Here is a 25,962-nt window from a genome sequence, read left to right as displayed (position 1 = left end):
GAGAGATCCAGCAAGAAGCGCAAGAAGCTCCCTAAGAAGGAGTCAGGCAGCTATCCTTCGATATCGCACTCGCCAAATTCCCGCCTGCAGAGCTTCGTAAAATTGGGTGACTTGCAAAATCTGATTCTGTACATGCTCGCTGATGGCACCGGGCCCCAATGGTGCTCCGTCAAACACCACGCGAATGTTCGAAAGGTTGTGGCCTTGATGGTGCCTGGCTTGGAGGCTGGAATGTTTGACGGCAAGATTTCACTTGGTGGTGAACAGCCTGCGAAGACCGAAGCCAAGCCATCTGCCGAACACGATGACCAAGAGAACGGATGGACGAAAGTGTCGAACGGGAAGACGAGGTCTCCTGACGAATACTATCCCATCAAGTTGCAGCAAGAAGAGATTCCAGGTCCATTGCAACCCTTGACTGAGCTCTTCGAACATTTGTGGCCCATCAAGACACCAGGCGACGACAAATACGCGAAGATGCACTCGCCTCTGGCTGGCATGCTGACGGCGCCAATTGTCAAAAATAGAGAAGACAAGAAGACTAAAGGTCCCAAACCACCGGCTGAGAATAAGAACTGGCAGAACAAGCGCACGCCAGTGACTGACCTCTTAGCCACGACAGAAGAACTGGTCGACGAGGGCTACGCCATGCATCCGGCTCATTTCGCGAGCCAGCCTGCACAGGAGTCAGAAGCTGCTCGTCGCATATCATCCAAAACCTCGACCTCAAACGGATGGGTCGACACGCTTGACATCCCCGATCTAGCTGCAGGCGCGGTTCCGGAAAAGGACATCGAGAAAGGATCTGTCACGGCGGGCAGAAAGATTCTTTCTATGGATTGCGAAATGTGTATTACCTCTCCAGCAGGCCAAACTCCACAGGTTTTCAGTCTAACACGAGTCTCGTTGATCGACTGGGACGGCAAGGTTGTGCTCGATGAGTATGTCAAACCGGCAGACCCAATCACCGACTACCTGACGCCATATTCCGGCATTACACCAGCCTCTCTGGAAGGTGTTACCACGACATTGGAGGATATTCAGAAGAAGCTCTTGTCCATCATCACTCCACAGACCATTCTCATTGGCCATTCATTAAACAGCGATCTCAACGCATTGAAGCTCACTCACCCATTCATCATCGATACCGCCCTACTCTTCCCACATCCACGAGGACCGCCCCTGAAATCATCCCTCAAATGGCTCTCCCAGAAATACCTCTCCCGCGAGATCCAAAAAGGTCACGGCTCCACCGGCCACGACAGCATCGAAGACGCCCGCGCCTGCTTAGATCTCGTCAAGCAAAAGACTGAAAAGGGCAAAGCATGGGGCACCCCGGACGGCAGCGCCGAAAGCATCTTCAAACGCCTGTCACGCTCGATTCGGCCCAAGCGAGACAAGGTCAACCCAAGCGGCGATGATGAGCCCAGGGTTGGTGCCGTCATCGACTGGGGTGATCCCACTCGCGGATATGGTGCCCAAGCGCAAGTAACATTTGGCTGCGAAACCGATGCAGACGTCGTTGCGGGGATTAAGTGCGCCCTTGAGGGAGATGAACTCGGCGAGAAAGTGCCGAAGGGAGGCTGCGATTTCATCTGGGCACGGATGCGTGAGTTGGAGGTCCATCGTGGGTGGTGGAACAAGTCCAAACTGGTCGACTCCGAGGCTCTGCGGTCATCGGCTGCTGGGAATGCGGAGGAGAAGAGTTTGGAGGAGATGGTGAAACAGACGGTGCAGTACATCAAGGACGTGTACGATGCTCTGCCGCCTTGCAGCGCGCTGGTCGTGTACAGCGGCTCTGCGGATCCGAGGGAGCTCACGGAGATGCAAGCCCAACAGCAGAAATTCAAGGCCGAGTATCGCGTCAAGAAGTGGGATCAGCTCAGCGTGCAGTGGACGGACGTCGAAGAGCAGAAGTTGAGGAAGGCGTGTGAGATGGCGCGGAGAGGGATTGGTTTCATCACGGTGAAGTGATATACAAGTATGAAACTAGAGGCATTGGGCCTTTGCTGCTGAAGACACTCTGCCGTCTGGCATTGCTGCGCTTGCTCTCTCTCTCTCTAAAATCATACGCCAGGAGTGGAGGTACTCAAGCCCTGGGGTATCTCCTGAGTTAAAATATGTACACCACACAAAGAAAATCAGAAAAAAACACACACAGCGGCATCGATTCACTTCCAAGAGAAATTACTTCTTCCTCTTTTCATCTTCATCTTCATGCAGCTGCTGCAGCAGGCTGCTCTGCCGCTGGCGCACCGCTCGCAGCCACTGTATCATTACCACCACCACCATCACCACTCTCATCCATGGCATTACCACTACCACCGCTACCAGCCTGCTGCTCCTGACGCTGGCGCTCCGTCTCAACAGCCACGCGGTTCCGCTCCCGCTCCTGTTCTTCCGCAATAGCATATTCCCTCTCGTGTTCCCTCCTCTCCCGCTCCTCCTCGACGGCTTGCGCCTCGCTCGACTCTTTCATTACAACATCCGCGTTTGCATTCGCATTCGTCGTCGGTGCTGGTGGTGGACCTGCTCCTCCTCCTCCGCCACTGCTCGCCTCTCGACTATCGTCTCGCTCGCTTTCCGTCTTCATCGCCTCTTCGTGGTGGCGAGGGAAGAATTGCTCGGCGACTCGGTGGCCTGATTCTCCTCCGTGCGGGAAGATCCTGTTCATGAGCTCGCGGTGCCGGTCTTGGGTGTCTTGTTGGTGGTGGTGCTCGTCGGTGGCTTCGCTTTCGCCGGGGGCGATGCTGGTGGGCGTGCCGGAGCGCGTGCCGTCGTCGTCTGGGAGGAATGTTAGAACCCGGTACCCTCACCTGCAGTTTGTTGAAATGCGACTCACCCTCCATCTCCGCCCTCTCCGCTTCCTTCTTCGCATGCACTTTCCTCAGATTATTCGCCGAACTCACACTCCGCATATCCGGCCTCCCATCCTTCCTGATCAAAATCCCCTCCGCATTACGGATCGGCTTCGTCCTCGTCTTCTTGCCACTGCTCGACTGCGCATCGCCCGCCGCGGCATGCGGGTCCTGAGGGCCAGGGTGTTGGATCGGTGTGGATGGGAACTCGTGCTGCGTCTCAGGCCCTGCTGGCGCATGCGCGTCAGCCCTGCGAACGATACCGCCACGAGATGCCATCTTGGGCGAGTACGGGTGCATAGGATTGTAGTACCCGTTTGGTGACATTTGGCTGCCTGTCCATTCGGACTTGCCCTCCCATTCTGGCGTTCCGAGCTCTTGCGTTTCTGGGTGGGCGATGGCGACTATCGGTGCTGCTCCTGACCCGCCGCCTCCACGTCCTCTTCCTCGTCCGCGACCTCTCCCTCGTCCTCGGCCTCCGCGTCCGTGAGGTGGTGCGGCTTGCCGTTCTGCTTCTGGACGCCATGATTCCTGGGAGTCTGCCTGCGTGGTGGATGTGATGAATCTGAAGTTGTGCTGTCCCGCAGGTGGACCTGTAGGAGGCCCTGGTTGAGAATGCAACGATTGGGAGCCATCGGAAGGAGCTCGACTTCGAGGGTGTAGAGAGCCGTCTGAAGGGTTAGACGTGGCATGTGAATGGTATGCAGGCTGTGACGGGCCGTAACCATCATCAGGATAGTTGCTTCTTGGCATGTTTGGCATCAATGGGGCAAGTTTAGGACGCTTGGAGCCATCTACGAGTGGAGACTCGTAAGGTGACCGCGATTCTTCGGGAGGTCGCTTTATCGCTGGGTTCGAATTGACTGGCGCCCAACCACTGTTGCCGCTGCTTTCTGATTCTCCTGCGTGAGACCGCGGTCCTAGGGGAGGATTAGCAGGCGATGCCCCCGCCGGAGGAAATGACTCGGCCGGCCGCCAACCAGTGAGAGCAGAAGGTGGAGGCAGTGCTTCGCCAGGACGGTATGGTGCAACTGGTGGTGGTGGCGCGCCGCCTGCTGGAGGGTGGTCTTCTCGAGAGAATGGTCGTGATTCCGTTGACGGACGGTACGAATGCGAGCTTTGGGACTCGAGAGGCGCAGGCGCAGGGAAGCTTGGAGGTCGTCCTGCTTCGGTAGCTGCCATCGATGCCGTTCTCATAGGCGGCAGTGGTGGATGTTGGACGAGGTGAGGATTTGGAGGACCTGGATGACCTTGAGGCACAGAGGGCGGAGGAGCTGACTCCTGGTAGTAGGGCGGATCTCTTGGGTGTTGCGAAGACGTAGGTCGTAGACTTGGTGGTGGTGCCGAGCCGCCTTCCTCCAACCGCTTCATGCGATTCTTGATCAAGTCCATCTGCATGCTCAACCCATCGACCTCGTTGACGCGATTCGTCAACCTCTGCAGCTGCACAGAGAGAACGTCCAGATCGCTAGGATCATGCCTGGCATGCTCGGCGGGTGGAGGCCTGGCTCGCATCTCTGCGCGGACATCATTCACAGTCGCCGCGAGGCTGCCGACTTCCTGGTGCAGTCTGGTGATGGCGCCTTCGATTTCGGTGAACTGGCGACGGTGCGATTCCAGCATGCCGGTGTTGTACGACACCTGGGCCTGCAGGCGGGAGATGGCGCTGGTCCAGACATCGTTGGGCAGGCGATCCGGGCCATTGGCCGGTATGGATGGGTGTCGTGAATGATCTACGGATCGGTGGAGTGGCGGCGCAGATTCGCGAATAGCCACATCGTGGGTCGAGGAAGAAGCTGCGCGTGAGCGATCGGCGCCGTCTGCAGTCTTGTCCATCTCCATACCACCCGCGGGCGTTGCGGCGTGCATCTGCAAGAAACACCTGCTGCGCGACACTACAGCATCGCCAGCGGGGACAGGCGCACCACAAACTTGCTTCGCTCAGCAATAATGCAGCTTCCTTATCCACGCTCCTTGTTGGGCGACGTCAGCGCGGTGCTTTTTGACGGGAGCGTAGAGCGCGGCAGAACCTTGGGACAATTAGAACAGAAAACGGTTGGGCGGGACGGCAGCAGCAGGCAGGCACAAGTACTTGTACACGATGGACATACCTCCAATATACGTATAGGCCGGAGGAGCTGGGGCATTGGGCGCGGCAGGGACGGTGAAACCGAGAGAGAGCCTACACGGCGGGCAGGCAAGCAAGCAAGCAGGCAAGCCGCGAGCAAATGGAGGGCCGGTCAAATATGAATTCAATCGAGGCTAGTACAATAGTGGAGATGCAGGGCCTTTAAGTAGTATGATAGGAGACAACCTACTAGCCACTGTCGAACTCAAAGTTCACGCCGGCGCCATTTCGAATAATAGATGCCACTATACGCTTTTCGCCCTCCACGACGGGCAGCAGGATCAGAGGGCCTGACGATGGCCGCGCGACGGAGCTGGCCTTGTGGGCGGGCATTCCAGTGGCATTACTACTACGATAGAGCACACGGGCGAAGAATAGCAGGTCCAGTGCTGCCAGGAGGGATGGCCCAAACGGGCAATGCTCAGTCTAGACTTGGTCGCAGTACCAGCGTTCGTGCGCGCTTGCCAGGGGTGCCAATTGGCTCGTGTCGCGGCTATACGACGTCGCAAATTGGTGATCAGAAGCAGGTGTTGAATGTTTGGTTTGAGCCCAGCTCGCTCGATCCTCTGCCCGCCAGACGTGCTGTTTCTTGTTGGCGAGCAGTCCGTCCGACGTGGCGCCCTAAAACACACTCGCTCGACGTTTCGAGCGCATGGTCAGCGATGCCCGCGCTGGGAATGTCGTTATTTGCCTGCCACCCGCCAGCACCGGCGCCGCTGCTGTTCATCGTCAGCAGCGCGCGTGGCCGCCTGGTCTCAGACAACTGCCATCTTATCGTCGGTGCCATCTGTGGCGCACGTCAAACCGAACGATTCAACCCGGAAATGACCAGGACAGGCGGCCATGGGGCGGCCCACACACGTACGCACGCACGCAAGCACGATTCCTCGTAGGTAATCCGATGCTAGCATCATCATATGACTGCGTCAATAGCTGTGCACGTTCGCGGCGCGCAGCCAGTAGCTGCAGCTGCCCAAGGTTTGAGTTAGCCCTTCGCAGCGACGGGTAGCATTAGCACCTGGCTTGCGCCAATGACTTCGCTCTATCCGGCTGTGGCTGCGAGACTTTCGGCTGTCATGGCGCCTTGCATGCATGTGTGTATCTGGGAAGCTGCTGCGAGTGTCCCAGTCCGATGTAGTAGATAGCGGTCGCGGTGATTGGAGGGGAATCTCGCAATAACATGTAGCGCAAGGCCAGGCGTCGATGCCTTGCTCGAAGCGGCACATGCACCACTGCTATTGCCATGATCCAGTATGTACATCCGGGATCCTTGTGCGAGGTAGAGTTGTCTTCCGACGAGCTCTGACTCCGATGGTCCACCGCAATTAACGATCATTCTCCGATCAGGAAGCACTGACTGTGCTCCAGATTGCCATTAATCATTAATGAAGTTGCTGCGCGAATGGGAAAATCCTTGATCTTTCGAAAGTTTCTTGACGTAGTCACGTGACTACGAGGCCTCGGGACGTCCCGCCTCCCGTCGTCGTCACTTCCACTTTCCACCGCGACTGCGACTATTCACTACTAGAGGCAACCGACGCTCGGCGCGCAATCACACACCCGCCTCGAGAACGCATAAATAACCCGCCCGCCCCGCCCCTCCACGCTGCGCGACCGCGACTCGCACATGTCAACACCCACCATCCTTTCATAAGCCGCCGCGAGGGGCGCACTTCCCCGACACTCGACCACTGCGCAACCCGCTGAATCCCTCGACTGAACCCACCGTCATGCCGCACGCGACCGAGGACGAGATGATGGGCGGAGTCAACGAGGACGATGTGGTGAAGCAGTTCCTGGGCTCTGGCCTGAACCCCGACGCGGAGGAGCAAGAGCGTAGCTTTGATCAGGCAGGCAAGGCGGATGATGCGATCGACTACGAGGACATCAGCGACGATGACTTGCCAGAAGAGCAGGAGGGTACTGGTGATGGAGAGGATATGGATGATGTCTTCGAACCAAGCGTAGGCGGCCTCGGTGGCTTCTCTGCGCAGCCCCCCAACGGCTACCACGACGCCAAAGAACTCCCGAGCAGCGATGCTATTGGCGAGACCGATGAGTTTAATGACCTCTTCGGCGACCGCGTCTCATCGCCAGAGGAGGAGCGTCGCCCAGCACCTCCGCAGCACCGGTCGAGTGGTTTGGCTCTGCCTTCCAAATCTGGACTTGCACTTCCTGGCATGGTCAGCTCATATCAGCAACCTCGTGCGGCTCAACAGCAAAGCCCCTCTTCTCTCAGTCCACCTCCTTATGGCGACCGAGAGGGCTCGGCGATGTCTCCCTCGGAAGTAAGCGAGGATGAGGACGACATGGCAGGGCTCAGCAAGGAAGAGGCAATGCAGCTGCGCATGTTCAGGGATGCGAAGAAGAAGCATGCGGGAGACCTGGTGGATAGCGAGGCCATCGAGACCGACATGGAGCTCTTCCACACTCTTTTCCCAGGATACGAGTCTACCGAAGCGCCAAAATTCATCGAGCTCTTCCCACCACGCAGTGTCGAATACAAGGGCAAGGTTCCGGTCAAGCCGCCAAAAGCTGTACTTCCAACCAAGCTCTCGCTCGATCTTCTCCAAGACCAAGAGCGCAGCTTCAAGACAACCACTATCCAGCACAAGCCAGGCCAGGAGAGTACATTCAACAACAGCATCATCACGATCGGCAATGCTGTTGCTGCCGAAGGAGACAGCGACGATGATCTCGATGCAAGCTCTCTTGATGAGAACGAACTCGTCGGCGGCCTTTCCATGCAAGATCTGCATTTCATCTGCCAGGACTGGGATTTCGCAAGCGTGGACTCTGCAACTTCGGCGGTGGACTTTGCAAACGGTGCTCCAAATGGCCTCTCGAACGGCGATTACGATGTTGAAGATCAAATGCGTGCCTCCAAGAAGCGCAAGACTGGGGACTTCGCATCTGGTCTTCCGCTGTCGTTTGAAGGCTTGCAGATATCCTTTGAGAATCCTGAACACGCTGTAGCGAAGCTCGCCAAGTCAGTGGCACTGGACCTCAACGATCCAAACCTTCTCATCGACGAGCATGCGCCACGAACGACGCGAAAGCTCAAGCGGGTGCCGGGAGACAGGCGAGACGCAGCTTTGAGCCGTGACATCGCCAAGCGCTACAACATCAGCAACGACCAGGCCTATGATTTGCTCAAGGAGAACCATCAGCACAAGGTCCGCAGCACGCTCGGCAGCATGGCGATAGAACACAGCTTCCCAGCCACCAAGCTGCAGTATCCTTTCTACAAGGTTGGCCTCGACAACAAGGCCAAGCGCGGCTTCCACCGCCCACAGCTGGAACTCAAGAACCAGCCAGGTCGCGAGTACCGCTTCCAGAAGCCCAAGCACATCAAGCGCAAGAACGTCAAGGGTCGCGAGGCAAAGGAAGTCTTCGCAAAAGCCGAAGATCTTTCTCTGGGCGACAACGCCTCCATGTTGCTCCTCGAGTACTCTGAAGAAGCGCCAATGATGATGTCGAACTTCGGCATGGGCAATCGCCTGATCAACTACTACCGCAAGAAGGATACAGACGACAACGAGCGGCCAAAGCGTGACATCGGCGAGGCGCAGGTTCTCCTTCCGCAGGACAAGAGCCCTTTCGCCATCTTTGGTCACGTAGACAAAGGCGAGACGGTACCGACCATCCAAAACGGACTCTACCGCGCGCCAGTCTTCTCTCACACCGCTAAGACTACCGACTTCATCATTGGTATCAGCAGCACGTACGAGTCGGGTGATCGCTTCTTCCTGCGCAACGTCGAGAACCTGCATATCGTCGGCCAGCAGTTCCCTTTGGCGGAGGTACCAGGTCAGCATTCCCGCAAGGTCACCGACGCAGCCAAGAAGCGCCTCCGTGCACTGTCCTACCGCATCTACACGAAGAGCTTGGATCGCAAAGACAAGGTCCTCGACAACGCTACCCTCATGCCTCATCTTCCTGGCCATGACATGCCACAGACTCGCAGCAAGATGCGTGAATTCATGAAGTACGAGCGAGTTGCGAACCGCAGCGACGGCAGCAGCGGCGTTTGGGTTCCACAACCTGGATCGATTGTCCCTGATGCAGACACGCTCCGCGGCTGGATTCGTCCCGAGGACGTCTGCCTGCTGGACTCTATGCAAGTTGGTGTCCAGCACCTCTCTGATCTCGGTATTAGCGAGACGAAGGATGCAGACGAGGACAAGGACATCGACGAGAGTGCCGGCATCGAACAGCAACTCGCCCCATGGCGTGCTACCAAGAACTTCCTCAACGCCTGTCAAGGTAAGGCAATGCTTCAGCTTCACGGTGATGGCGATCCGACCAACCGTGGCGAGGGCTTCAGCTTCGTGAAGACTTCCATGAAGGGTGGGTTCCATGCAATCGGTGAGAGCGTAGAGGACAAAATCAGTGCGGCGAAGCGAAAACAGAACAACGGTCACTCATATAATGTAGCAGCGCAACAGAAGTCGTATGATGACTCCATCCGCCGGATCTGGGACGCTCAGAAGAACAGCCTGAGCAACGACCAAGTCTTCTCCGACGACGACATGGATGATGATGGTGAGAACGACCAGGACTATTCATTCGGCCGCGCCAATACTCCACGCTCCTCCTTCAGCACTCCAGCTGCTTTTGCGAGCCGTCAGGAAGACGACATGAGCCAGTTTAGTGGACACAGCGCTGGTCGTGGCGAGAAGACTCTTGTGATTCAGCGGTCCGGGGGACATGACAAGTGGGGAAATCCACGCCCGGCTGAGGAGATCACCATCACCGATGCACGCGTGATCAAGGCGTACCGGAAGCGTGTGATGGAGAGAGACTTTAAGAACGCTAAGTATGACTCCACAGAAGATGCCCCCTTTGAGGGTGTTGACGTGTTGGTTAGCCTCCAAAAGTTCGAACCCACCGGCGACAAGGAGAAAGACGATTACGCACAGGAGATGCTCCGGAAAGAGCTCGAACGTATCCAACGCAACGCGGAGCGTCGTGAGGCTCGCGAGAAAGCCAAGGCCCGCAACAAGACTGATGGGTCGCCTTCTGTAGCCAACTCACCAGGACCATCTGATGCCGATGGACCAGCGTCAACCGTCAACACTGGCACCGCTGACAACACCCCACAGAAGGCCAAGCGCAGCAAGGACGGCACCACGCGCAAGTGCGCCAACTGTGGTCAGGCCGGCCACATCAAGACCAACCGCAAGTCAGTATCTACCTTTACTTGCAAGTTTTGCAAAACCAAGCAGAAGATTGATGGAGAGGGTGGTGGCTCCCACGGGCGTCAGAGCAGTGCGCAAGCTGCCGCTGGCGCCAATGGTGGACGGGCTGCTACTACTTCCTTCGTGGATGACTCGTACTCTGAATTCATTCTGTGATTGATTGGAGGTGGGCGAGTCGAGTCGAGTCATTCCACATATGATACTTCTGCAGAGTTTTGCTGTTCTTCTTGTTTGTACCGAAACCCTAAAATGAGACTTTGAACTGACATGAATTCTGTGATCAAGGTTGTGCCCTCTCCTCAACGGCACGATGAAGCCTGAGGACGCCGGCATGAATGGCGACAGCTCGTTTGGCGCTGTCCCTGCTCCGTTGACGCTGTAGGCTTGTACGCTTGATTCATGCTGGCGGAACGTCCTGTTCACCTTGGACGACACGACACTGATCCTTACAACATCTCACAGCCTTTTGAAGAAAGTGGGAGGGATCAATTGGCGGATGTGTCCGTATCCTTGGACGCGAATGATGGATGATGAGGCTCAGATGAGATGCTGGCGAGTAGTGGCAGCGTGCTGTTGTGCACCATATCAAATGAAAGCTGGCATGCATGCACAGTGTCTTCATCGCTTGCTCTCGCTTTCCAGTACATGTAACATGTGCCGCTCGTTCGTCAAGTTGTCTCAATGTTCCGGCTAGTTCTGACTTCTATCTCCTCGTCTACCTATCCCCAGTCACGACGCCATATTGAGCTATGATTGTGAGCTGAGTCGCTTGTCCATGTCTCGGAGTTGACGATCTCACTTAGGGCACGTAGAACGGAAGGATGGTGGGACAGCATTGCACAACATGAGTATCAGCAATAAAGCTGTATGCCTTGTAGTCTAAAGCTAGCTCCTTGCTTTGCCGTATGGTACAGTAATCATTTCATGTAGGCTTGAGTTGAGGCTCTTGACAACTCACGCAGTGTCCATCTTATCATCATCCTTCTTATCCTCTGACTTCTTGGCCTCAGAAGCAGAGCCACTCGGCTCACCATTCCCATCCAGTAACGGCTGGCTCTCACTCGCCTCGCCCTCCCTGTTCTCCGGCACGCTCTCCAGATTTGTCTTGCCCTCTGCCTCTTCCCGTGCCTTCTTCTCACGCTCTTGTCGCTCCTTCTCCTCTTCCATACTCATGCGCAGCACCAAAGCAAGCTCTGGGTCTAGGTTGGGATCCACGCCGAACTCGAAGCTCTCTCCTCCCGCGCCGCCATCGCCACCAGCTCCCGCGCCGTTTGTCGGTGCGCCACCACCTTCGCCAGCCAGGATCGGGGATGCCACGATGGTGTCTGAGAGGAGGTTGGGGCCCGGGGGTATAATCTCGAGATGCGAGCCTTCGTTCGACTTGACGGCCTCGTTGAATGCGCGGAGCTTCTCCAGGTTCTCGTCTGTGAGGTCGCCGAAGGCGATGATGTCGATGCTGGTGTTGTTCTTCTTCATGCGCTTGGCGAGTTTCGTGAGGGTGGCGGAGGAGTCGGTGATGGGCGAGCAGGTGAAGACGATGATGCGTTGCCGTTGTGACTTGTTCTGTCGGTGCTTGAGTGCTAGCTGTGGGGTTTGAAGGTCAGAGATGCAGTTCATGCCAGATGGACTGTGTGTGTCATACCGAAGCGATCATGATGCCGGTGTACAGATGCGACTCTCCCTTCACCTTCGTTCGATGCAGTCCGTCCAAGATCTTGCCGGGGTTCGTGGTGAGGGTAGTGAGGACTTCGGGACCGCTGCCACCCATGCTCATCAGACCAACAGATGATTCTGGGTTTGCTTGGGTCTTGGAATGGAAGATGAGGTTGGCGGCGTCTACTTGGGCCTCCCATCTCGACGGCACATAGTCTCCGTTCCGGCTGCTTTCGCTGTTGTCGACGCTGCGTAGACGTTAGTATGGTCGATCGGCATGCACGTGAGGTGTCGTACACTATCATCGTCGCCTCGAGCACCATGATGGCGGTATTTGTTGGGGATGCAAGTACGATGGGGTTGTATTCGTCTTGGTGTTGAGGTCGTGTTGAGGACAGCAGATGAAGGTATGGTGATGGAGGCAGACAGTCGGAGTTGGCTTGGAAGTGAGCTGGGTGATGAGGCTGTCAAGCTGTGTGGCTCGTGCGTGTGGCGTCACAGCTTGAAGCCCGCGGACTCGCCGATCAGTGTCGTGGTAAACAAACACATCGCTTCACAAACACCACACATTACAACCCCAGCAACCCCCCGATCTCACGACCAACCGAGACGAGAATCACGAAACACCATTACGAAGTACCGAACACGCAATTAAATGTCCTTGGCGCGAAAGGACACGTCCATCTCCTCCGACGAAGAAATCCCCACCTTCCCTGCTCCTCCCACCTCAGAAGAGACGACACAGATACCACTGCGAAGCCCAGCAGAAACAAAGAAGATGGCTGGAATCACACAGTCGCAAAAGCAAGCGCTAACTGACAACTTGCAACTCGAGAGTACGGAATCCTACATGGCCGAGTCCAGAGCACATTACTGACCTGACGCGTGCAGTCACCGAGCGAGCCCGCAAGCTCAGGGCGCAGTATGCGTTGCAGGCCCAAGGACTCCGCACGCGTTTAGAGATGCGCGTCAACAGAATTCCACAAGCCCTGAGGAAGAGAAACATTCAAGAGGTATTGGACGAGCATGCTTCAAAGTCCAGACCTGCACCACCACCTCCCATGCCAGTCGCCTCTAAGGCACATCAATCACACACGGCCCAACAAGCGCAGACAGCGCCAGCTCAAAAGACACAGCCTTCGAAGAAGAGAAAGAGGTAGGTACCTGGATCAGCGACCCATGTGCGCACGTGCTAATGTCGTTCAGCGATGAGATCTCGACCGGCGACGACAAGGAAAACATACCGTCAAACCCAGCGTCAGAGCTTGCAAACCCAAAGAAACGCACCAAGACAACAGGAGCAGTCGCCAACTCGAAAGCGACTCGCACCGCATCCCGCAAGGCCGGACCTGCCCGCGTTCTGTCTCCAAAATCCCACAACTCTCGGACCTTACCCCAATCGCCAATCAAGCCCTCCACGCTATCACCAGAGAAAGCCCTACCTGCACAACCCCAACTCTCTGCACAGCCGGCACCAGCTAAACGCTCGACACGCGCACCGAGTCGACAGACGAAACGTGCTGGGGCGGCCACTGACGGCACGGAGGGCAGGACCAGCGAAGCCAGCAACTCAAGTGCCGGCACCACCATCATCACGAAGTCAGGAAAGAGAAAGCAGCCACCCGCGCCCAAGAAGACGACTACCGCGAAAGCCGCTCCGACAGGAAAGAAGCCTGCGGCTGTCAAGCAAGATGTGCCTGGACGCACTCTGCGTAAGAGGAATCCATAATGCAAAGCAAATTCTTGCTATACCTCTTTCGCGACCGAATAGTACAATTCAGCCAGCTACCTTCCCAGTCGGGCCTGCCAATGGTGTATTCCGGCCATGTCAAATCTTGATGGCGTTCCAAATGCGCAGGAGGCTGCGCTGATCGAACTTTGATTCAAAGCCAATCGGATCTCGGCAAGCGTCAACCTACACTTCACCTCGTCCTTATGCTTCCAAGCCGTCCACTCTTATATTATCAATGCAGGTGTTATGCTGGAATTCTGACCATCTTTCGTACCAAAGAGAAGGTCCGACTACTGAAACATGCCGCGGTCCCTCAGTAGTACAGTGGCCGACCTCGCGTTGGCATGTTCTACGGTGCGCCGGGCACAGCTTGATTACCTCTGGCCAGATCAACCAAAATCCGGCTGCATGGAAAGTTCCCAGACCGCGCCCACCGGTAGGCATGTGAGAACCAGCTAGCGCACTCAGCGGATTTCGCTGCTGTTGAGGGTCCGTTCTCCGCGATCAAGTTAGGCCACGAGATAGCACCCTGCGCGCTGAATTGTTGTATATTGTGTCGGTCACCCAACGAAGTGCACATTGACCCTCTTCCCTCTCCACGAACCAGCACGCTTGTTACCGGCTGCATCTTATTGCTGCTTCTTGCATGAGCGTCGTACCGCCGCCCGGCACCGCTTCTCTGCGAAGAATTTATCGACGTGGATCGTCGACCTACACAGCTTCACGCAACGACCATGCCGGACCAGAAGAACGATAGTAAGAAGAGCGGTCTGCGTGGTATATTCAAACGGAAAGAGTCCAGTCCAGGCTCCGCAAAACCTGCCAGCGATACGATCAGCAAGCCGCAAGACGAGCAGAGTCAGCGACCACGAGTTCGGAGGACATACACACCTCGATATGTTGAGCGAGACATGATCTTGTCAGTACCTGTGGAAGATCGACCTGATCTGGTTGCCAAGGCAAAGGAGACGAATTTGAAGCGGACGTGTTCAGATATTGGCTTTTCCACCGGCTCTTCTTCACGGTCATCATCTTCGCATGCCAGAACAGCATCGCTGAACTTGAACGCAGTTTCAACACATCCGAACCTGCACATCAGCCGTAATGCTACATTTGATCCAGCGACTCCGGGTAGCTCCAGCAGCAGTCTACGCAGTTTGGCGATGCAGAGGCACTCGTCGATGCCAGCAGTACCTCTTTACAGGGACATGCAGTGGAAGGGCCTCTCATACAACGGGCCGCCTGCCTTTCCCCAGAGGCCACGCCCAAGAACCATACAAAGCCAGGCGAACATACCACAGATGATTCCAGAGTCGCAGGTCGAGAACGTGGATGGAGCCATGCAGGAGATGAGTCTTTCTGCTGAAGAAGGCGAGCAGGCGGATAATGATGCGTCTAGCAGAGCATCGACGCCAAGCTTTGGCTACACACCGGAGATTGCTCGACGTCCCAACCCGGCACCTGTGCGGCAAAAGCCTTACTTCACTCACAAGGGACCACTCCCAGACTTGCGGTCCAAGACAGACAAGGGTAAAGGGAAGGAACAAGCAGGGGACTGGGAAGTGGAGGAAAGCACATCTTCTGATGTATACGAACGGCCATCGCACCGAGCCTGGGATGAGCCAATGTCGAACTATGTGATCAGCACGAAGCCCCTGCGTGCTTCTCAGACCTCCCCAGCCCGTCTGGCGCCCCCACCGCCACCGCCACCTTCAAGTGAGTTCACCAGAAGTTCACAGACTCTGCCAACGAAAAACTGACACAGCCGTAGACTCAGGATCATCTGCATCGTCAGCATCGAACAATTTCGTTGAACAGACAAAAGACTCACGGGCCCCTTCACTTACCGAATCCGAGTCCAACACGACAGATCGATCCTCTGCGTATATCCGTGGTTCGCCGAGGAGCAGTTCAGTCAGCACAGCCTTGACCAGTGACGCCGAGGATGGCAAGACGGAAAAGACAGTGAAGCTGGAAGACGAATCTGGCGAGTCCGTGAAGTCCAGTCCATACGCCGAGGGTGAGGATGAGACGGAGTCGAAGCACGCCGACACCATTCAGCGGGCTGAGGTGTCTCTGTGAAGGCTAGAATTATGATGAAACTACTTACGACGACTGTACATATAAGAGGAGGCGCAATGGACAACGTGGACAGAGGAGTTCAAGAAGGAAGGCGGGAAAAGGAACTGCTTCTGTCTTTTGCGAAGGAGTTTGTGAGTCTGATCACCAATTAGTTGGCTTGGAGATACATACAAAGAGATAATGTTGAATGATGAATACAAACAGAGAACATCGTTGCATTGTACGTCTCATCCTTGGGAGGGTGAGTGATGCTGCTAACAGATACAAGGTAGACAAAAATGCCGCCTGCTCTAGGGTGACGTCACAACTCCAGACGCTCGAGTGAAGGCCAGCCCAGCGGACAACCTGGAACCTCTATCAGCATCAAGAGACTAACATCACCACCCCAAGCAAATATGAGGAAGCGTTGTTGATTCAAAAGCTCGAAAGCTGTCTCTCAACCTGACCATCAACACTCTCACTCACGACCTTGGCCGGCGGCCTGGCCCTTATCACCCACCCAGAGATAACGACACCCAGAACCGAGCCTTGGGAGCAATGGAGATCTGCTGCAAGCACCGCATGGCAGCCACATCGCCGGGGCCCTGCGGAGGCATACCAATGAGAAGTCCCTACACTCACAGCACGAGTCGTGCAAAGAGAGGAAATCCCACATGCAAAGGACGGGCTATCTGCCGAGCCATCGACGAGCCTTCCTTGGACTTGCCACGCGAGGGATCAGAAGAGGAACACCAGCAGGATCATCAGCGTAGGATTGGCTGTCCTGCGGCTAGTTATCTACTTGGTTTTCTGGAGACATGAATTTCCAACGCACAGGTCGGACGCCACCTTCTTCCTTTGCTGTTCGGCCAAAGCGCGTCGCCTATCTCTCTCCCTTCCTCTCATCAGGACCTCGCTTTGGTCTGTATCGTTACGCCGGCACACTGGACCTGGCTGACCATGGAGCTCTCTCCTTCTCCTCGTGTAGTAGTGATGAGCTGGCTGGCTGATGATAGTATGTCGACAAGCCAGGAGACCTCGTCTATCGTTTCGAGTCATGTTGACCGTAGTGTGTGAACTGATAAGCGTTCTCTACCACTACCCTCTATATCGTTCCCATGATATTCCCCCGAAACGTCCTCCCCTCCCTCTCCTTACCTTTCTACCTCGAAGCAGATCTCCCGCACAACATGTCCTCCCCACCCTCTACTAAATCCAACGAAAAGAAAGCCCACCACGACACCCACCCCTCCGACCCCGAAGCAATCGTCGGCCAAATCACCGACTTCGAGGCCGGCGAAGTCTTCCGCAAAGATGGCGAAGTCAACTTCCGCACCGTCGGCTGGCCGCGCGCCTCGGTGATCTTTCTCAAAATCATCTTCGCCACGGGAGTCCTCTCCATCCCGACGGCCATGGTTTCGCTCGGGGCGGTCGGCGGTGCGCTGAATGTGATCGGGTGGGGAGCGTTGAATACGTATACGGCGGTGATTCAGGGGGATTTTAGGAATCGGCATCCCGGGTGTCATTCGATTGCGGATATGGCGAAGGAGGTGGGGGGTATTTGGATGAGGGTGGGTTTTTCCTTGGATGATTCAACTCCTGTTAGTTTGAGAGTTAGGGGGATCGTGGCTAATATGGTTCGCTGTGGGCAGGAGCTTGTTGGCGGTTTGTTCATCATTGCTTATGTGCTATGTTCTGGTGAGTCCTGCGTCGAAGGACGATATGGAGGGAGCAGGGAAGACTGACCTCGAAAACAAGGCTCCGGAATCATAGGCGTATCAGTTGGTCTCAACGCCCTCTCACACCACGCCGCATGCACAGTCTGGTGGGCGTACGTACAAACGCAACCCAGCATAATCTCCATCGAACTGACGATATCCCAGCTTCCTCGCAACAATGGTCGTCGCCCTAACCGCCTCCGTCCGCAAATTCCACCAAATCGGCTGGCTCACCTGGGCAGGCTTCATATCCATCTTCGTAGCCGTCTTCATCGTCGTCGTCGCCGTCACCACACGCGACCGCCCCGCCGCCGCCCCAGCAACAGGCGACTTCGAACTCGGCTACTACGTCGTGCCCTCCGGCGTAACCTTCGCCGCAGGCGTCGTCGCCTCCACCACAATCTTCGTCTCGTCCGCCGGCACTTCCGCCTTCCTACCCGTCATCTCCGAGATGAAGAACCCCAAGGACTACCGCAAAGCCCTCTTCGTCTGCATGTCCCTCGTCACCGCCGCCTACCTCGCCTTCTCCCTCGTCGTCTACCGCTGGTGCGGCCAATGGGTCGCGTCCCCCTCACTCGGCTCCGCCGGCCAAACGGTCAAAATGGTCGCCTACGGCGTCGGCCTCATCGGCCTCATCGTCAGCGCCTGCCTCTACCTCCACGTCGCGGCCAAGTACGTCTTCGTGCGGATCTTGCGGAACAGCAAGCACCTCCAGGCCAACACTCTCGTGCACTGGAGCACCTGGCTGAGCTGTACGTTTGGGCTCGCGGCTTTGGCGTTCGTGCTGGCGGAGGCGATTCCGATTTTCAATTACCTCATCGCTTTGACGGGGAGTGTTTGCTTTGCGCCCTTGGCTATCGCACTCCCGGGGTGGCTGTGGATACACGACCACAAGGATTGGGTCAGGGGGAGTCTGCTGAGGCAAGCGGTCTTCTGGTTCCATGCGATGTTGATTCCGCTGGGGTTGTTCTTTCTTGTGGGCGGGACGTATGGTGTGATCAAGGAGATTATTCAGGCGTATGCTGATGGGCAGATTGGTGAGTTTGATATTTATCCTTGAAGCTTCGGTTGGGGTAGAAGGCTGACATATTACCTTAGGGTCTGCGTTTTCGTGCGCGGATAATTCGAATTCTTCGCACTAGAAACGACTGATCGACGTGTGAAGAAAGTGAGTTAGTTGGCAGATCTCGGATAGACGAATGTACTCGTGAACGGTGCTCAGATTCCGCTTCTTTTTCGTCATTGCTGAAGCTCCGCCTTTGAGATAGCTGTTGATCTCACAGCTTCAGTAATCCAGGGGCTCGGGCTACTGCTTCTGATGTAAAAACAGCTTCTCCCCCTCAGTAGTGAGTGGTATCTCTCTTCCATTCGTAATTAGGCATACTGTACAGTCTATCCATCCCCTCAACGCCATCGCTATGCCCACGTCCATATACAAAAGCACCATCCCTCTAGGATCGAGCATCTACCAGAGTAGAGAGAATAATACAAACCATCGTCATCATCTCAACGGCCCAAAAGGCACCGGCGTCTGACGGTTCGCCTCGTCCTGCATAGCCTTCAACCGCTCATTCTGCGCATGCTTCCACAACTTCAACCGATCCGCCCTCTTGATCCCCGCAACCGCCTCCGCGAGCGGCTTATCGCCCATATCAGCCGCCGCAGCACCAGAAAGGTGGTTCTCGTGAATCTCTCGCCAGTTCCCCCTCGAAGCACGATCCTTCGCGGCCTTCGTGAGCCCGCCTTCGCCCCACATGGATATCCGTTGGACTTTGCGGAGTTTTCCGAAGCAGTAGTAGCAAGCCACGACGGAGAGGGCGGTGCACATGCCAGAGATGCCGAAGAAGCCATAGTGGGATTCCTCGATGAAGTTTTCGAGGTTCATGCCGTAGAGCGCAGCGATGAACATACCAGCGCTTATGCCCAGCGTGCCGATGCTGAATTTCAGATCTAGGAGCATGAGGCTGTTGCGGTTGGCGTCGAGGATGGCGCGCACGATTTCTTCCGTGTTACGGATGGCGGAGACGAGGTTGGAGGAGACTTGGACGATCTCGTCGGCGACTTTGTGGTAGGATTCGAGGAGGAGTTCGACTTCTTCGTGGTTTTCGTCGTCTCTTTCTTCACCGAGTGCCTTTTCGGTGAGGTACATTGACGCTAGGTCGTCGTCGGCTTCGAGGAGATCTTCGATGGCGTCTCGAACGAGTCGTGCTTTCTGCTCGAACGTTCCCAGCTTCTTCGAGTAAATGAGCAAGTATCGCAGCTTGTCTCTATCAATGTCTTCCTCCAGCTCCCTCAAAACTCTTACAACTGGCTCCCTCACACCCTCAAACTCGCTTTCCAGTCCGCCGGTAACGCTGATAAGCACCGCCTCAAGCGCGCGAAACTCATACGGCAAAGCCCCAGCCGCACTAGACTGCTGCTTCTGCCTCAACTTGCCCTCTAAATCATACATAAAAAGACTCTGCGCATACGAATCCGTCGAACCATACACATCAAAAACCAGCACGCGATTATGCTTGATCAAACACCTCAAATGCAGCAGATTGATCAAGATCGCCGAGGGTCGAACCAGAATATGCGGAAGCACACTGCTGTCGATCTTGCGCAGGTCTCGCGGGAGAAGAGAATATTTGGCCGTCAACTCGCTCTTGCGGAACTCGCCATTGACCAAAGTGACGTTCCCATTTTCGTCGAACTCCGTGCATCTTAATTTGAGCTCATTGCTGGGCTTGATGATTCTGCCACCAAGGCCGGCGTTGTCGTCTAGGAAGCCTGATAGGGGTGGGAGGTCCTCCCGGAGTAATTGCTTGCTCTTAGGTTGTCGCAAACGTCGCCAGAACGCTTCTGCGGCAAGACTTGAAGAATTACTGAAGTCGCGGTCGTGCATTCTATCATGATTCGTGAATATCGATGGAGAGGAGTGAGTAGCAGTCGGTCTACTCGCAGGCCCCAAAGTGCCGCATTGCCTCGTCGACGGGCATGTTCGACGCCGGGGGAACGAATGGGGTTTTAGAGCGCATCGATGCGAGGTTTCGACGTCGAGCTGGCTTCGTAGGAATCGTAGGAGAGTATTCGAGGGGACGGGCCTGCCATGGAGCCTGTTCATGGCTTGGTAGGAGATGCATGGTATTTGTTGGAAACATCTCGTCATGCACTGAGGCAAGTCGAAAGTACGGAAGGTTTGACTACCGACCGTCGTTCCGGTCCGATGATGACTTATGGCCACTTGGATCCCGACTTCAGTCACTTCGCATGCAAATTTAAGAGCTCAGAGATGGGAGGCATAAACAACACAGCATCCTTATATTCTAAACTGCCTCAAATACTCGTAGTCCGGCAGATTTCTGTCAACGAACCCCTGCAACTGTTTCGCAACCTTGTCCCCATACTTCTCCTGCCACTCCAAGAAAAAATTCTTGCTGTCTCCCTCCGAAGTCTAGATGAAGGTCGTTAGCGATCTGGACAGCAGCAACAAGAAATGGCAGACTAGCTGATCAAGTAAAAAAAAGTACATTGCAGACTTACCACAGTACTCTCCGGTCTCTTAATGCCCGAACTCTCATTCGCAACCCTCGTAGCCGCAAGCGTCATAGGATGGAAACTCGCCAATTCCTCCTGCGTCCTCGGCTCCCACACGTCCGTCATGCCCTGAGTTCCAAGTCTCTCTTCGAGCACTGCTTGAACCCGGGTGGTATCCGTGACGACGTCCCAGCTATCGACGACGATCGGCTGCATGTGCTGAGAAGAGAAACTATCGAACAGGAGACGATGAGCGCGGACCAAGCCGAACAGCCGGAAGTCTTCGCCGTCCGGGCTGTATTTGCGCGAGAGCCCGAGGGCCATGCGGCAGATGGAGTCGACCACGGCGGCCGGGTGGCGGATGAGGATGATGGTTGTCGTGGAGGTGAGGATGTCGTCTGGGAGGTGTGTGGGATTCGGGGGCAGGACGCAGTGCTCTGCGCGGAGGATCTCCAGACCGTGCTGCAGCCTGACGATGTGTTCCCATTGATCGACCATGACAGCGATTTTGCCCTCGTCGGCGGCGGCACGCAGGTCTTTGCGCAGAGCAGCGAGGGAGTCCTCGGGAGTGTCATCGCCACAGTGGAAGTTGACGAGTTCCTCATGCCGCGCTTCGTTGTGGCGAAGATGGTAGAGCAGACTGTTCTCGGTCTTGCCGTATCTCCTCGATGCGACGAATGGGTACCGGATTGCGTGGACGTCTGGGCTGGTGCAGATCCAGCGAAAGACGAGGTTCGACCGTGTGCGAGAGCAAGTCAAAAGGAGGACATTCTTGCGGCTTTTCTGCGAAGCCATTGCCAGGATGCTGCGATGTGCATCTTACAGGCAAGTCGTTGCCAGACGTGAGATTTTATGGTCCAGTGTCATCTATCGTTCAGCTCGCATCGTTTTCTTCATTGGTGTCGAATCCTTTCTGACATAACATTCTCTACGCCGGCCAGAGGATTAACCCCAAGACCCGCCTATGCTGGTATGCCGATTCATCCAGCGATAGTGCCAGAGAAGGTCTAAACATTCAATTGCACCCATAAGGGGAACAGGAAGCAATCACGATCCGTACCTTCTCCCGGTCTCTCACTTTTGCAAGCACAGACGGACCATTGACGGCGAACAAGCGACTACGCGTTTCACGCGCAGCCACAGTGAGAAGCTGAGGTATTTCGAAGAGCAGATAATCGCTCGTGCTAGCCCAAAATCGTAACGCTCCATTCAGCGCCAGTGATGGTCGCTATAACTACAATCACACATCTATCAAGAGCCAACAGTGGCTTGGCCTCCCCAAGGAAGTTTACCAACGCCTGTCCATGCTGCGAACGCTCACTTTTGCGATGCCTGGACGTCCAGAGCGAGTGCGCTAGGTGTCAAGCATCCGAGGTTGCTCCCGGCTTCTGCATTGAATACCGCTTTCCCCATGGTCTCGACGTTCAGTCCAGTGGGATGCCTTCATATTCACCATACCCAAGCGCAAGGTTCATGTTCTGCAAACATTGAGTGGCAGCACCCTTGAGAAGGTTGTCAATGGTCACGTTGATAACCGCACGCTTCTGTCCTGAGTGGACCGCGAAGCCGCCAATCTCCACACCATGCTTTCCTGAAATGTTCTTGACCTGAGGAGATTCACCGGAGATCTTGATGAGCTTCTCTTTGTCATATCGATCCTGGTAGAGCTGGCGAACGTCTCGGCTCGCCATCTTGTCTGCGAGTGGCAGAGAGATTGTGTGGTGAATGCCTTGGAACCAGACAGCAACATGCGGGATGAATGCAATCTCTCGGCCTAGTTGTGAAGAGATCTCCTTCTCATGGATGTGGTCTGTAAGCGAGTAGGCGAGGAGGTTGTTCGTCAAGACGTTAACATCGTTCTTCGGCGATGGCTTGGTACCTGCACCCGAGTAACCTGAAACACCAAAGGCAGTTGGGTTTGCTGGTGCCGCTGCTAAGAATGGCACCAATGGGGCAATACCAAGCTGAGCAGCAGTCGCATAGCAGCCTGGGTTGCTGATACGGGTGGCGCTGGCGATCTTGTTGCGCTGAACCAGCTCAGGAAGACCGTATGTCCATGTTGAATCAAAGCGGTAGTCAGCCGACAAGTCGATAATTACAGCCTCCTTGTGCCCAGACTCCTCGATAGCATCGACATATGGTTTGCATACGCCATTCGGAAGTGCCATAACCCAGCAATCGATGGCCTTGTTCTCTGCCATCTTACGGACATCGTCAGGAGTCAAACTCTCGTATATGATCTCCTTCTTCTCGTAGCCCTTGAGCTTCTTGCCGGCCAGTTCTCGTGAAGAGACGTGACAGAGATCCATGTTGGGATGTCTGTTGAGGAGGTCGATCAGAGCTTGACCGGTGTAGCCACGAGCGCCAATGACAGCAATCTTGGATGGGTAGTCCTTCTCGCTGTTCTTGATTCCAAGAGGTGGGTTAGGGTTCGTGGTGTAGGACCTGAACTGTTGTTGCATCTCTCCGATGCGAGCCCGCTTCGTGGGTCTCACGCTGGTGCTGAATGCTCTTGCTTGGGTTTGTCGACCCCTTGCAAGCTCAGCAGCTTTGTTGCGAATGCGCTCAGCAGCCGTTGCCGCTCGGTGAAGCTGCGATTCCAGGTTGATATCGCCGAACATTTGGCGGCCGTGTTGAATAAACTCGGCCATGAGCTCACGGACTTCGTCAGGAGTGTCAATACCATACCAGAAGAGCACCTCGCCACGTCGAGCAATGGAACCGTCAGCTTTCTCGCTGAACCAGGTCAGATTCTCATCGTCCTGCTTCACGGTCCATGCGAGTTTGGGATAGTCACGCTTGAGGTTTTGGAAGACGTTGTCGGCGATGTTGGAGAGCCAAGCGTTGCGAGTCATGGTGAGCGTGGCCAAATGTCCGAGCTGGCTGGAAGCATTCTCGGGTGGTAGAACAATGGCCAAGGCCTCCATGCCTTCGTCATAGTAAGCCTTGAACGGGCGAGACTCGAGGATCTCAAGGTAACGGTCGACGACGTTGGCGGCGTCAAGGCCCTCACGGTCTCGGATCAAGGTCTCCTTAAGCTTGTTGACATCCTCGAACTCTTTGAGGGAAGAAGCGGACTGCAGTTTGGTGCCACGGCGGATCAATGTACCGGCTCCGGAGTGGGTGAAAAGCTCACGTTCCAAGCTCTCGGGGTGAATGATGGCCACACTAGAGCTGCGTGGAAGCTCGTCCAACAGAGTCTTGATGTCCCGAATCTTACTGCGAGTGCCATGAATGACCCAAGGCTTCTTCATATACTCGTCGTACTCCTCGTCCAAATTGATGGCCTCGATAAGCTTGCCAGTCTCCTTGTCGTAGATGCCACCCTTCTCAGAAAGGTACACGATCTTGAGAGGGACCAGCGCTTTGGCAAGCTCGGCAGCAGCTTTGTCGGCATTGACGTTCAAGACCTGGCCATCTTCGCTCTCAGCCATACAGGTCAGCACTGGAATGTAGCCATCGGCAATGGCAGCTTTGATGCTCTGGGCATTGACTTGGTTGACCTCGCCGACGAATTCGTAAGTCTCCTTGTCCTTGTAGTCTGCCATAAGTACGCCGGAGGTGACTGGACGAGCTCTGACACCCCATGACTCCAGAGCCTCGACGAGCTTCAGGTTCTCCTGCAAGAACAGCTTGCGAGCAATGCCCAGTGTCTTGCCGTCTGTGATCCTAATTCCCTCATTGTACTTGGGTTCCACCCCAGCTTCCTCGAGATGCTTGTTCAATTGTGGTCCTGCACCGTGGATAATGACAGGATAGAGGCCCATCTGGTTCAGGTTGCGAAGGGATGCGCAGAGGACATCGATGTAGTCGGTCAAGATGGCCCCACCAACTTTGATAACGGCGAATTGCTGGGAGGAGACCGAGGTGAACTGGGCGAGGTACTGCTGGACTTCTCGCTTGGAGGCAATGTTGTTGAGGACGTTAATAACGGCGGATCGAGCAGAGCTCTCGTCGGCGCGGTGGGAGGTGGCATACTGCTGGACTCTTTGGACAGCTGGCCGCGAGATGGTGAGGGCCTTAGACTGTCTGGCGAGAGTGCGACGCTGCTGGCGAAGAGCTTGCCGGCACAGCGGCCGAGCGATTGATTGCATGGTGGACGACGAGGAGCATGCGGCAGCTGGAGAAGAAGTCCCAGGGCGCGGCTGGTAGTGGTCTTATATCAATGGGAGTGAATCAGGGTGGGATGCTGCCCGGCTGCGGAGCTCGAATTTTCAGACGTCAGTGGAGAGAGAGATTTTGGCCTGGGAGCTCGCCAGGTGCAGCACGAAGCTCTGCGCGTCTTTCCAGTTGGCACTACTCACCACCTAGACTCAACTCAGAGCGATGGTCGACGCGCGGCGTTGTATATCACCTCGATGCCTTCTCCTAGACTCCTCGACTTCTATTTAATCTGATCCGAACCGCTCCCGACTCCGTCGTCTCCTCAGTGCGTCCAAGCGCTGCACCCGCCGAGCCGAGGACCGGCCCCTTGGCGCTCGTTCGACTTCACCTCAACTTCCATCACATGCTTGGGTCCAGACATCAACATGTGCTTGGCATTTATTGGTGTTTTTCGGTGGAGAACATGTGATGTTTCTGTCTTCGACAACTGAGTTGCCGCTGAACATGGCCATCTGCAAGACGAGGCAGGAGCAGATTGTCTCCAAGACATGTCCTCTTGCCCATTGCCGTCTCCAATACGCATACCGAGCACACTGAGCTTGCACTGTAGGTACAGTCGCGTGCAAAGTCCAAGAGACGGAGACGGTATATTTATGCCAGCCGTACCGAGTAGACAATGAGCCACTATGGTATTCCTCATACAAATGCAAGAACAATCGATCTGCATTCGCAATAGGAATTGGGTCTACAAGATGATACGATATCAAAAAGCTAGTCCTCACATTGGCACCATACGTGGAACGTGAAACAGTGTGATGGCAGAATTGACTTCTCCAGAGCTGCATGCAACCGTCTCTTTCCCCTTCACTTGCCTTCCTCCATCACATGCCCCCAACGCACGGTTCAAATATCGTGATACCAACAGCAGGACTGAAAGACACCGAATGACGTTTTGGCTTCACTTAACATCATCAGATGGCTATATAAT

At 55.5% G+C, this 25,962-nt stretch overlaps 9 protein-coding genes across 9 annotated transcripts; 4 read left to right on the top strand and 5 right to left on the bottom strand.

Annotated features, from left to right (window-relative positions):
• Positions 1-2,215: 2,215 nt before the first annotated feature.
• Positions 2,216-5,319, bottom strand: M409DRAFT_52338 (uncharacterized protein; the record flags this gene model as incomplete). The annotated part of the gene is made up of 4 exons (XM_033812057.1): positions 2,216-2,784; positions 2,843-4,789; positions 4,970-5,120; positions 5,233-5,319. 4 exons carry the CDS (start codon positions 5,317-5,319, stop codon positions 2,216-2,218), a joined length of 2,754 nt encoding a protein of 917 aa, XP_033670736.1.
• Positions 5,320-6,716: 1,397 nt separating this feature from the next.
• Positions 6,717-10,569, top strand: M409DRAFT_64840 (uncharacterized protein; the record flags this gene model as incomplete). Its single annotated transcript, XM_033816249.1, has 4 exons — positions 6,717-7,169; positions 7,206-9,805; positions 9,857-10,171; positions 10,473-10,569. 4 exons carry the CDS (start codon positions 6,717-6,719, stop codon positions 10,567-10,569), a joined length of 3,465 nt encoding a protein of 1,154 aa, XP_033670735.1.
• A 572-nt stretch (positions 10,570-11,141) lies between these two features.
• M409DRAFT_52336 (uncharacterized protein) lies at positions 11,142-12,163 on the bottom strand (the record flags this gene model as incomplete). The annotated part of the gene is made up of 3 exons (XM_033812056.1): positions 11,142-11,771; positions 11,830-12,088; positions 12,138-12,163. 3 exons carry the CDS (start codon positions 12,161-12,163, stop codon positions 11,142-11,144), a joined length of 915 nt encoding a protein of 304 aa, XP_033670734.1.
• Positions 12,164-12,618: 455 nt separating this feature from the next.
• M409DRAFT_52335 (uncharacterized protein) lies at positions 12,619-13,569 on the top strand (the record flags this gene model as incomplete). Its single annotated transcript, XM_033812055.1, has 3 exons — positions 12,619-12,676; positions 12,732-12,996; positions 13,047-13,569. 3 exons carry the CDS (start codon positions 12,619-12,621, stop codon positions 13,567-13,569), a joined length of 846 nt encoding a protein of 281 aa, XP_033670733.1.
• A 737-nt stretch (positions 13,570-14,306) lies between these two features.
• Positions 14,307-15,654, top strand: M409DRAFT_20256 (uncharacterized protein; the record flags this gene model as incomplete). The annotated part of the gene is made up of 2 exons (XM_033805299.1): positions 14,307-15,288; positions 15,344-15,654. The coding sequence occupies 2 exons, from the start codon at positions 14,307-14,309 to the stop codon at positions 15,652-15,654; spliced, it is 1,293 nt and encodes a 430-aa protein (XP_033670732.1).
• A 1,169-nt stretch (positions 15,655-16,823) lies between these two features.
• On the top strand, positions 16,824-18,493 carry M409DRAFT_64837 (uncharacterized protein; the record flags this gene model as incomplete). The annotated part of the gene is made up of 5 exons (XM_033816248.1): positions 16,824-17,204; positions 17,286-17,331; positions 17,392-17,464; positions 17,517-18,388; positions 18,450-18,493. The coding sequence occupies 5 exons, from the start codon at positions 16,824-16,826 to the stop codon at positions 18,491-18,493; spliced, it is 1,416 nt and encodes a 471-aa protein (XP_033670731.1).
• A 359-nt stretch (positions 18,494-18,852) lies between these two features.
• Positions 18,853-20,238, bottom strand: M409DRAFT_64836 (uncharacterized protein; the record flags this gene model as incomplete). The annotated part of the gene is made up of 1 exon (XM_033816247.1): positions 18,853-20,238. The coding sequence occupies one exon, from the start codon at positions 20,236-20,238 to the stop codon at positions 18,853-18,855; it is 1,386 nt and encodes a 461-aa protein (XP_033670730.1).
• A 414-nt stretch (positions 20,239-20,652) lies between these two features.
• On the bottom strand, positions 20,653-21,665 carry M409DRAFT_20253 (uncharacterized protein; the record flags this gene model as incomplete). Its single annotated transcript, XM_033805298.1, has 2 exons — positions 20,653-20,787; positions 20,877-21,665. The coding sequence occupies 2 exons, from the start codon at positions 21,663-21,665 to the stop codon at positions 20,653-20,655; spliced, it is 924 nt and encodes a 307-aa protein (XP_033670729.1).
• Positions 21,666-22,294: 629 nt separating this feature from the next.
• Positions 22,295-24,964, bottom strand: M409DRAFT_20252 (uncharacterized protein; the record flags this gene model as incomplete). The annotated part of the gene is made up of 1 exon (XM_033805297.1): positions 22,295-24,964. The coding sequence occupies one exon, from the start codon at positions 24,962-24,964 to the stop codon at positions 22,295-22,297; it is 2,670 nt and encodes an 889-aa protein (XP_033670728.1).
• Between the last annotated feature and the right edge of the window lie 998 nt (positions 24,965-25,962).

The sequence above is a fragment of the Zasmidium cellare genome (assembly GCF_010093935.1).
Source record: "Zasmidium cellare ATCC 36951 unplaced genomic scaffold M409scaffold_9, whole genome shotgun sequence".
NCBI classification, from domain to species: Eukaryota; Fungi; Ascomycota; class Dothideomycetes; order Mycosphaerellales; family Mycosphaerellaceae; genus Zasmidium; species Zasmidium cellare.
The sequence above is the reverse complement of the archived record's forward strand: the minus strand, read 5'-3'. Positions and strand labels throughout refer to the sequence as shown.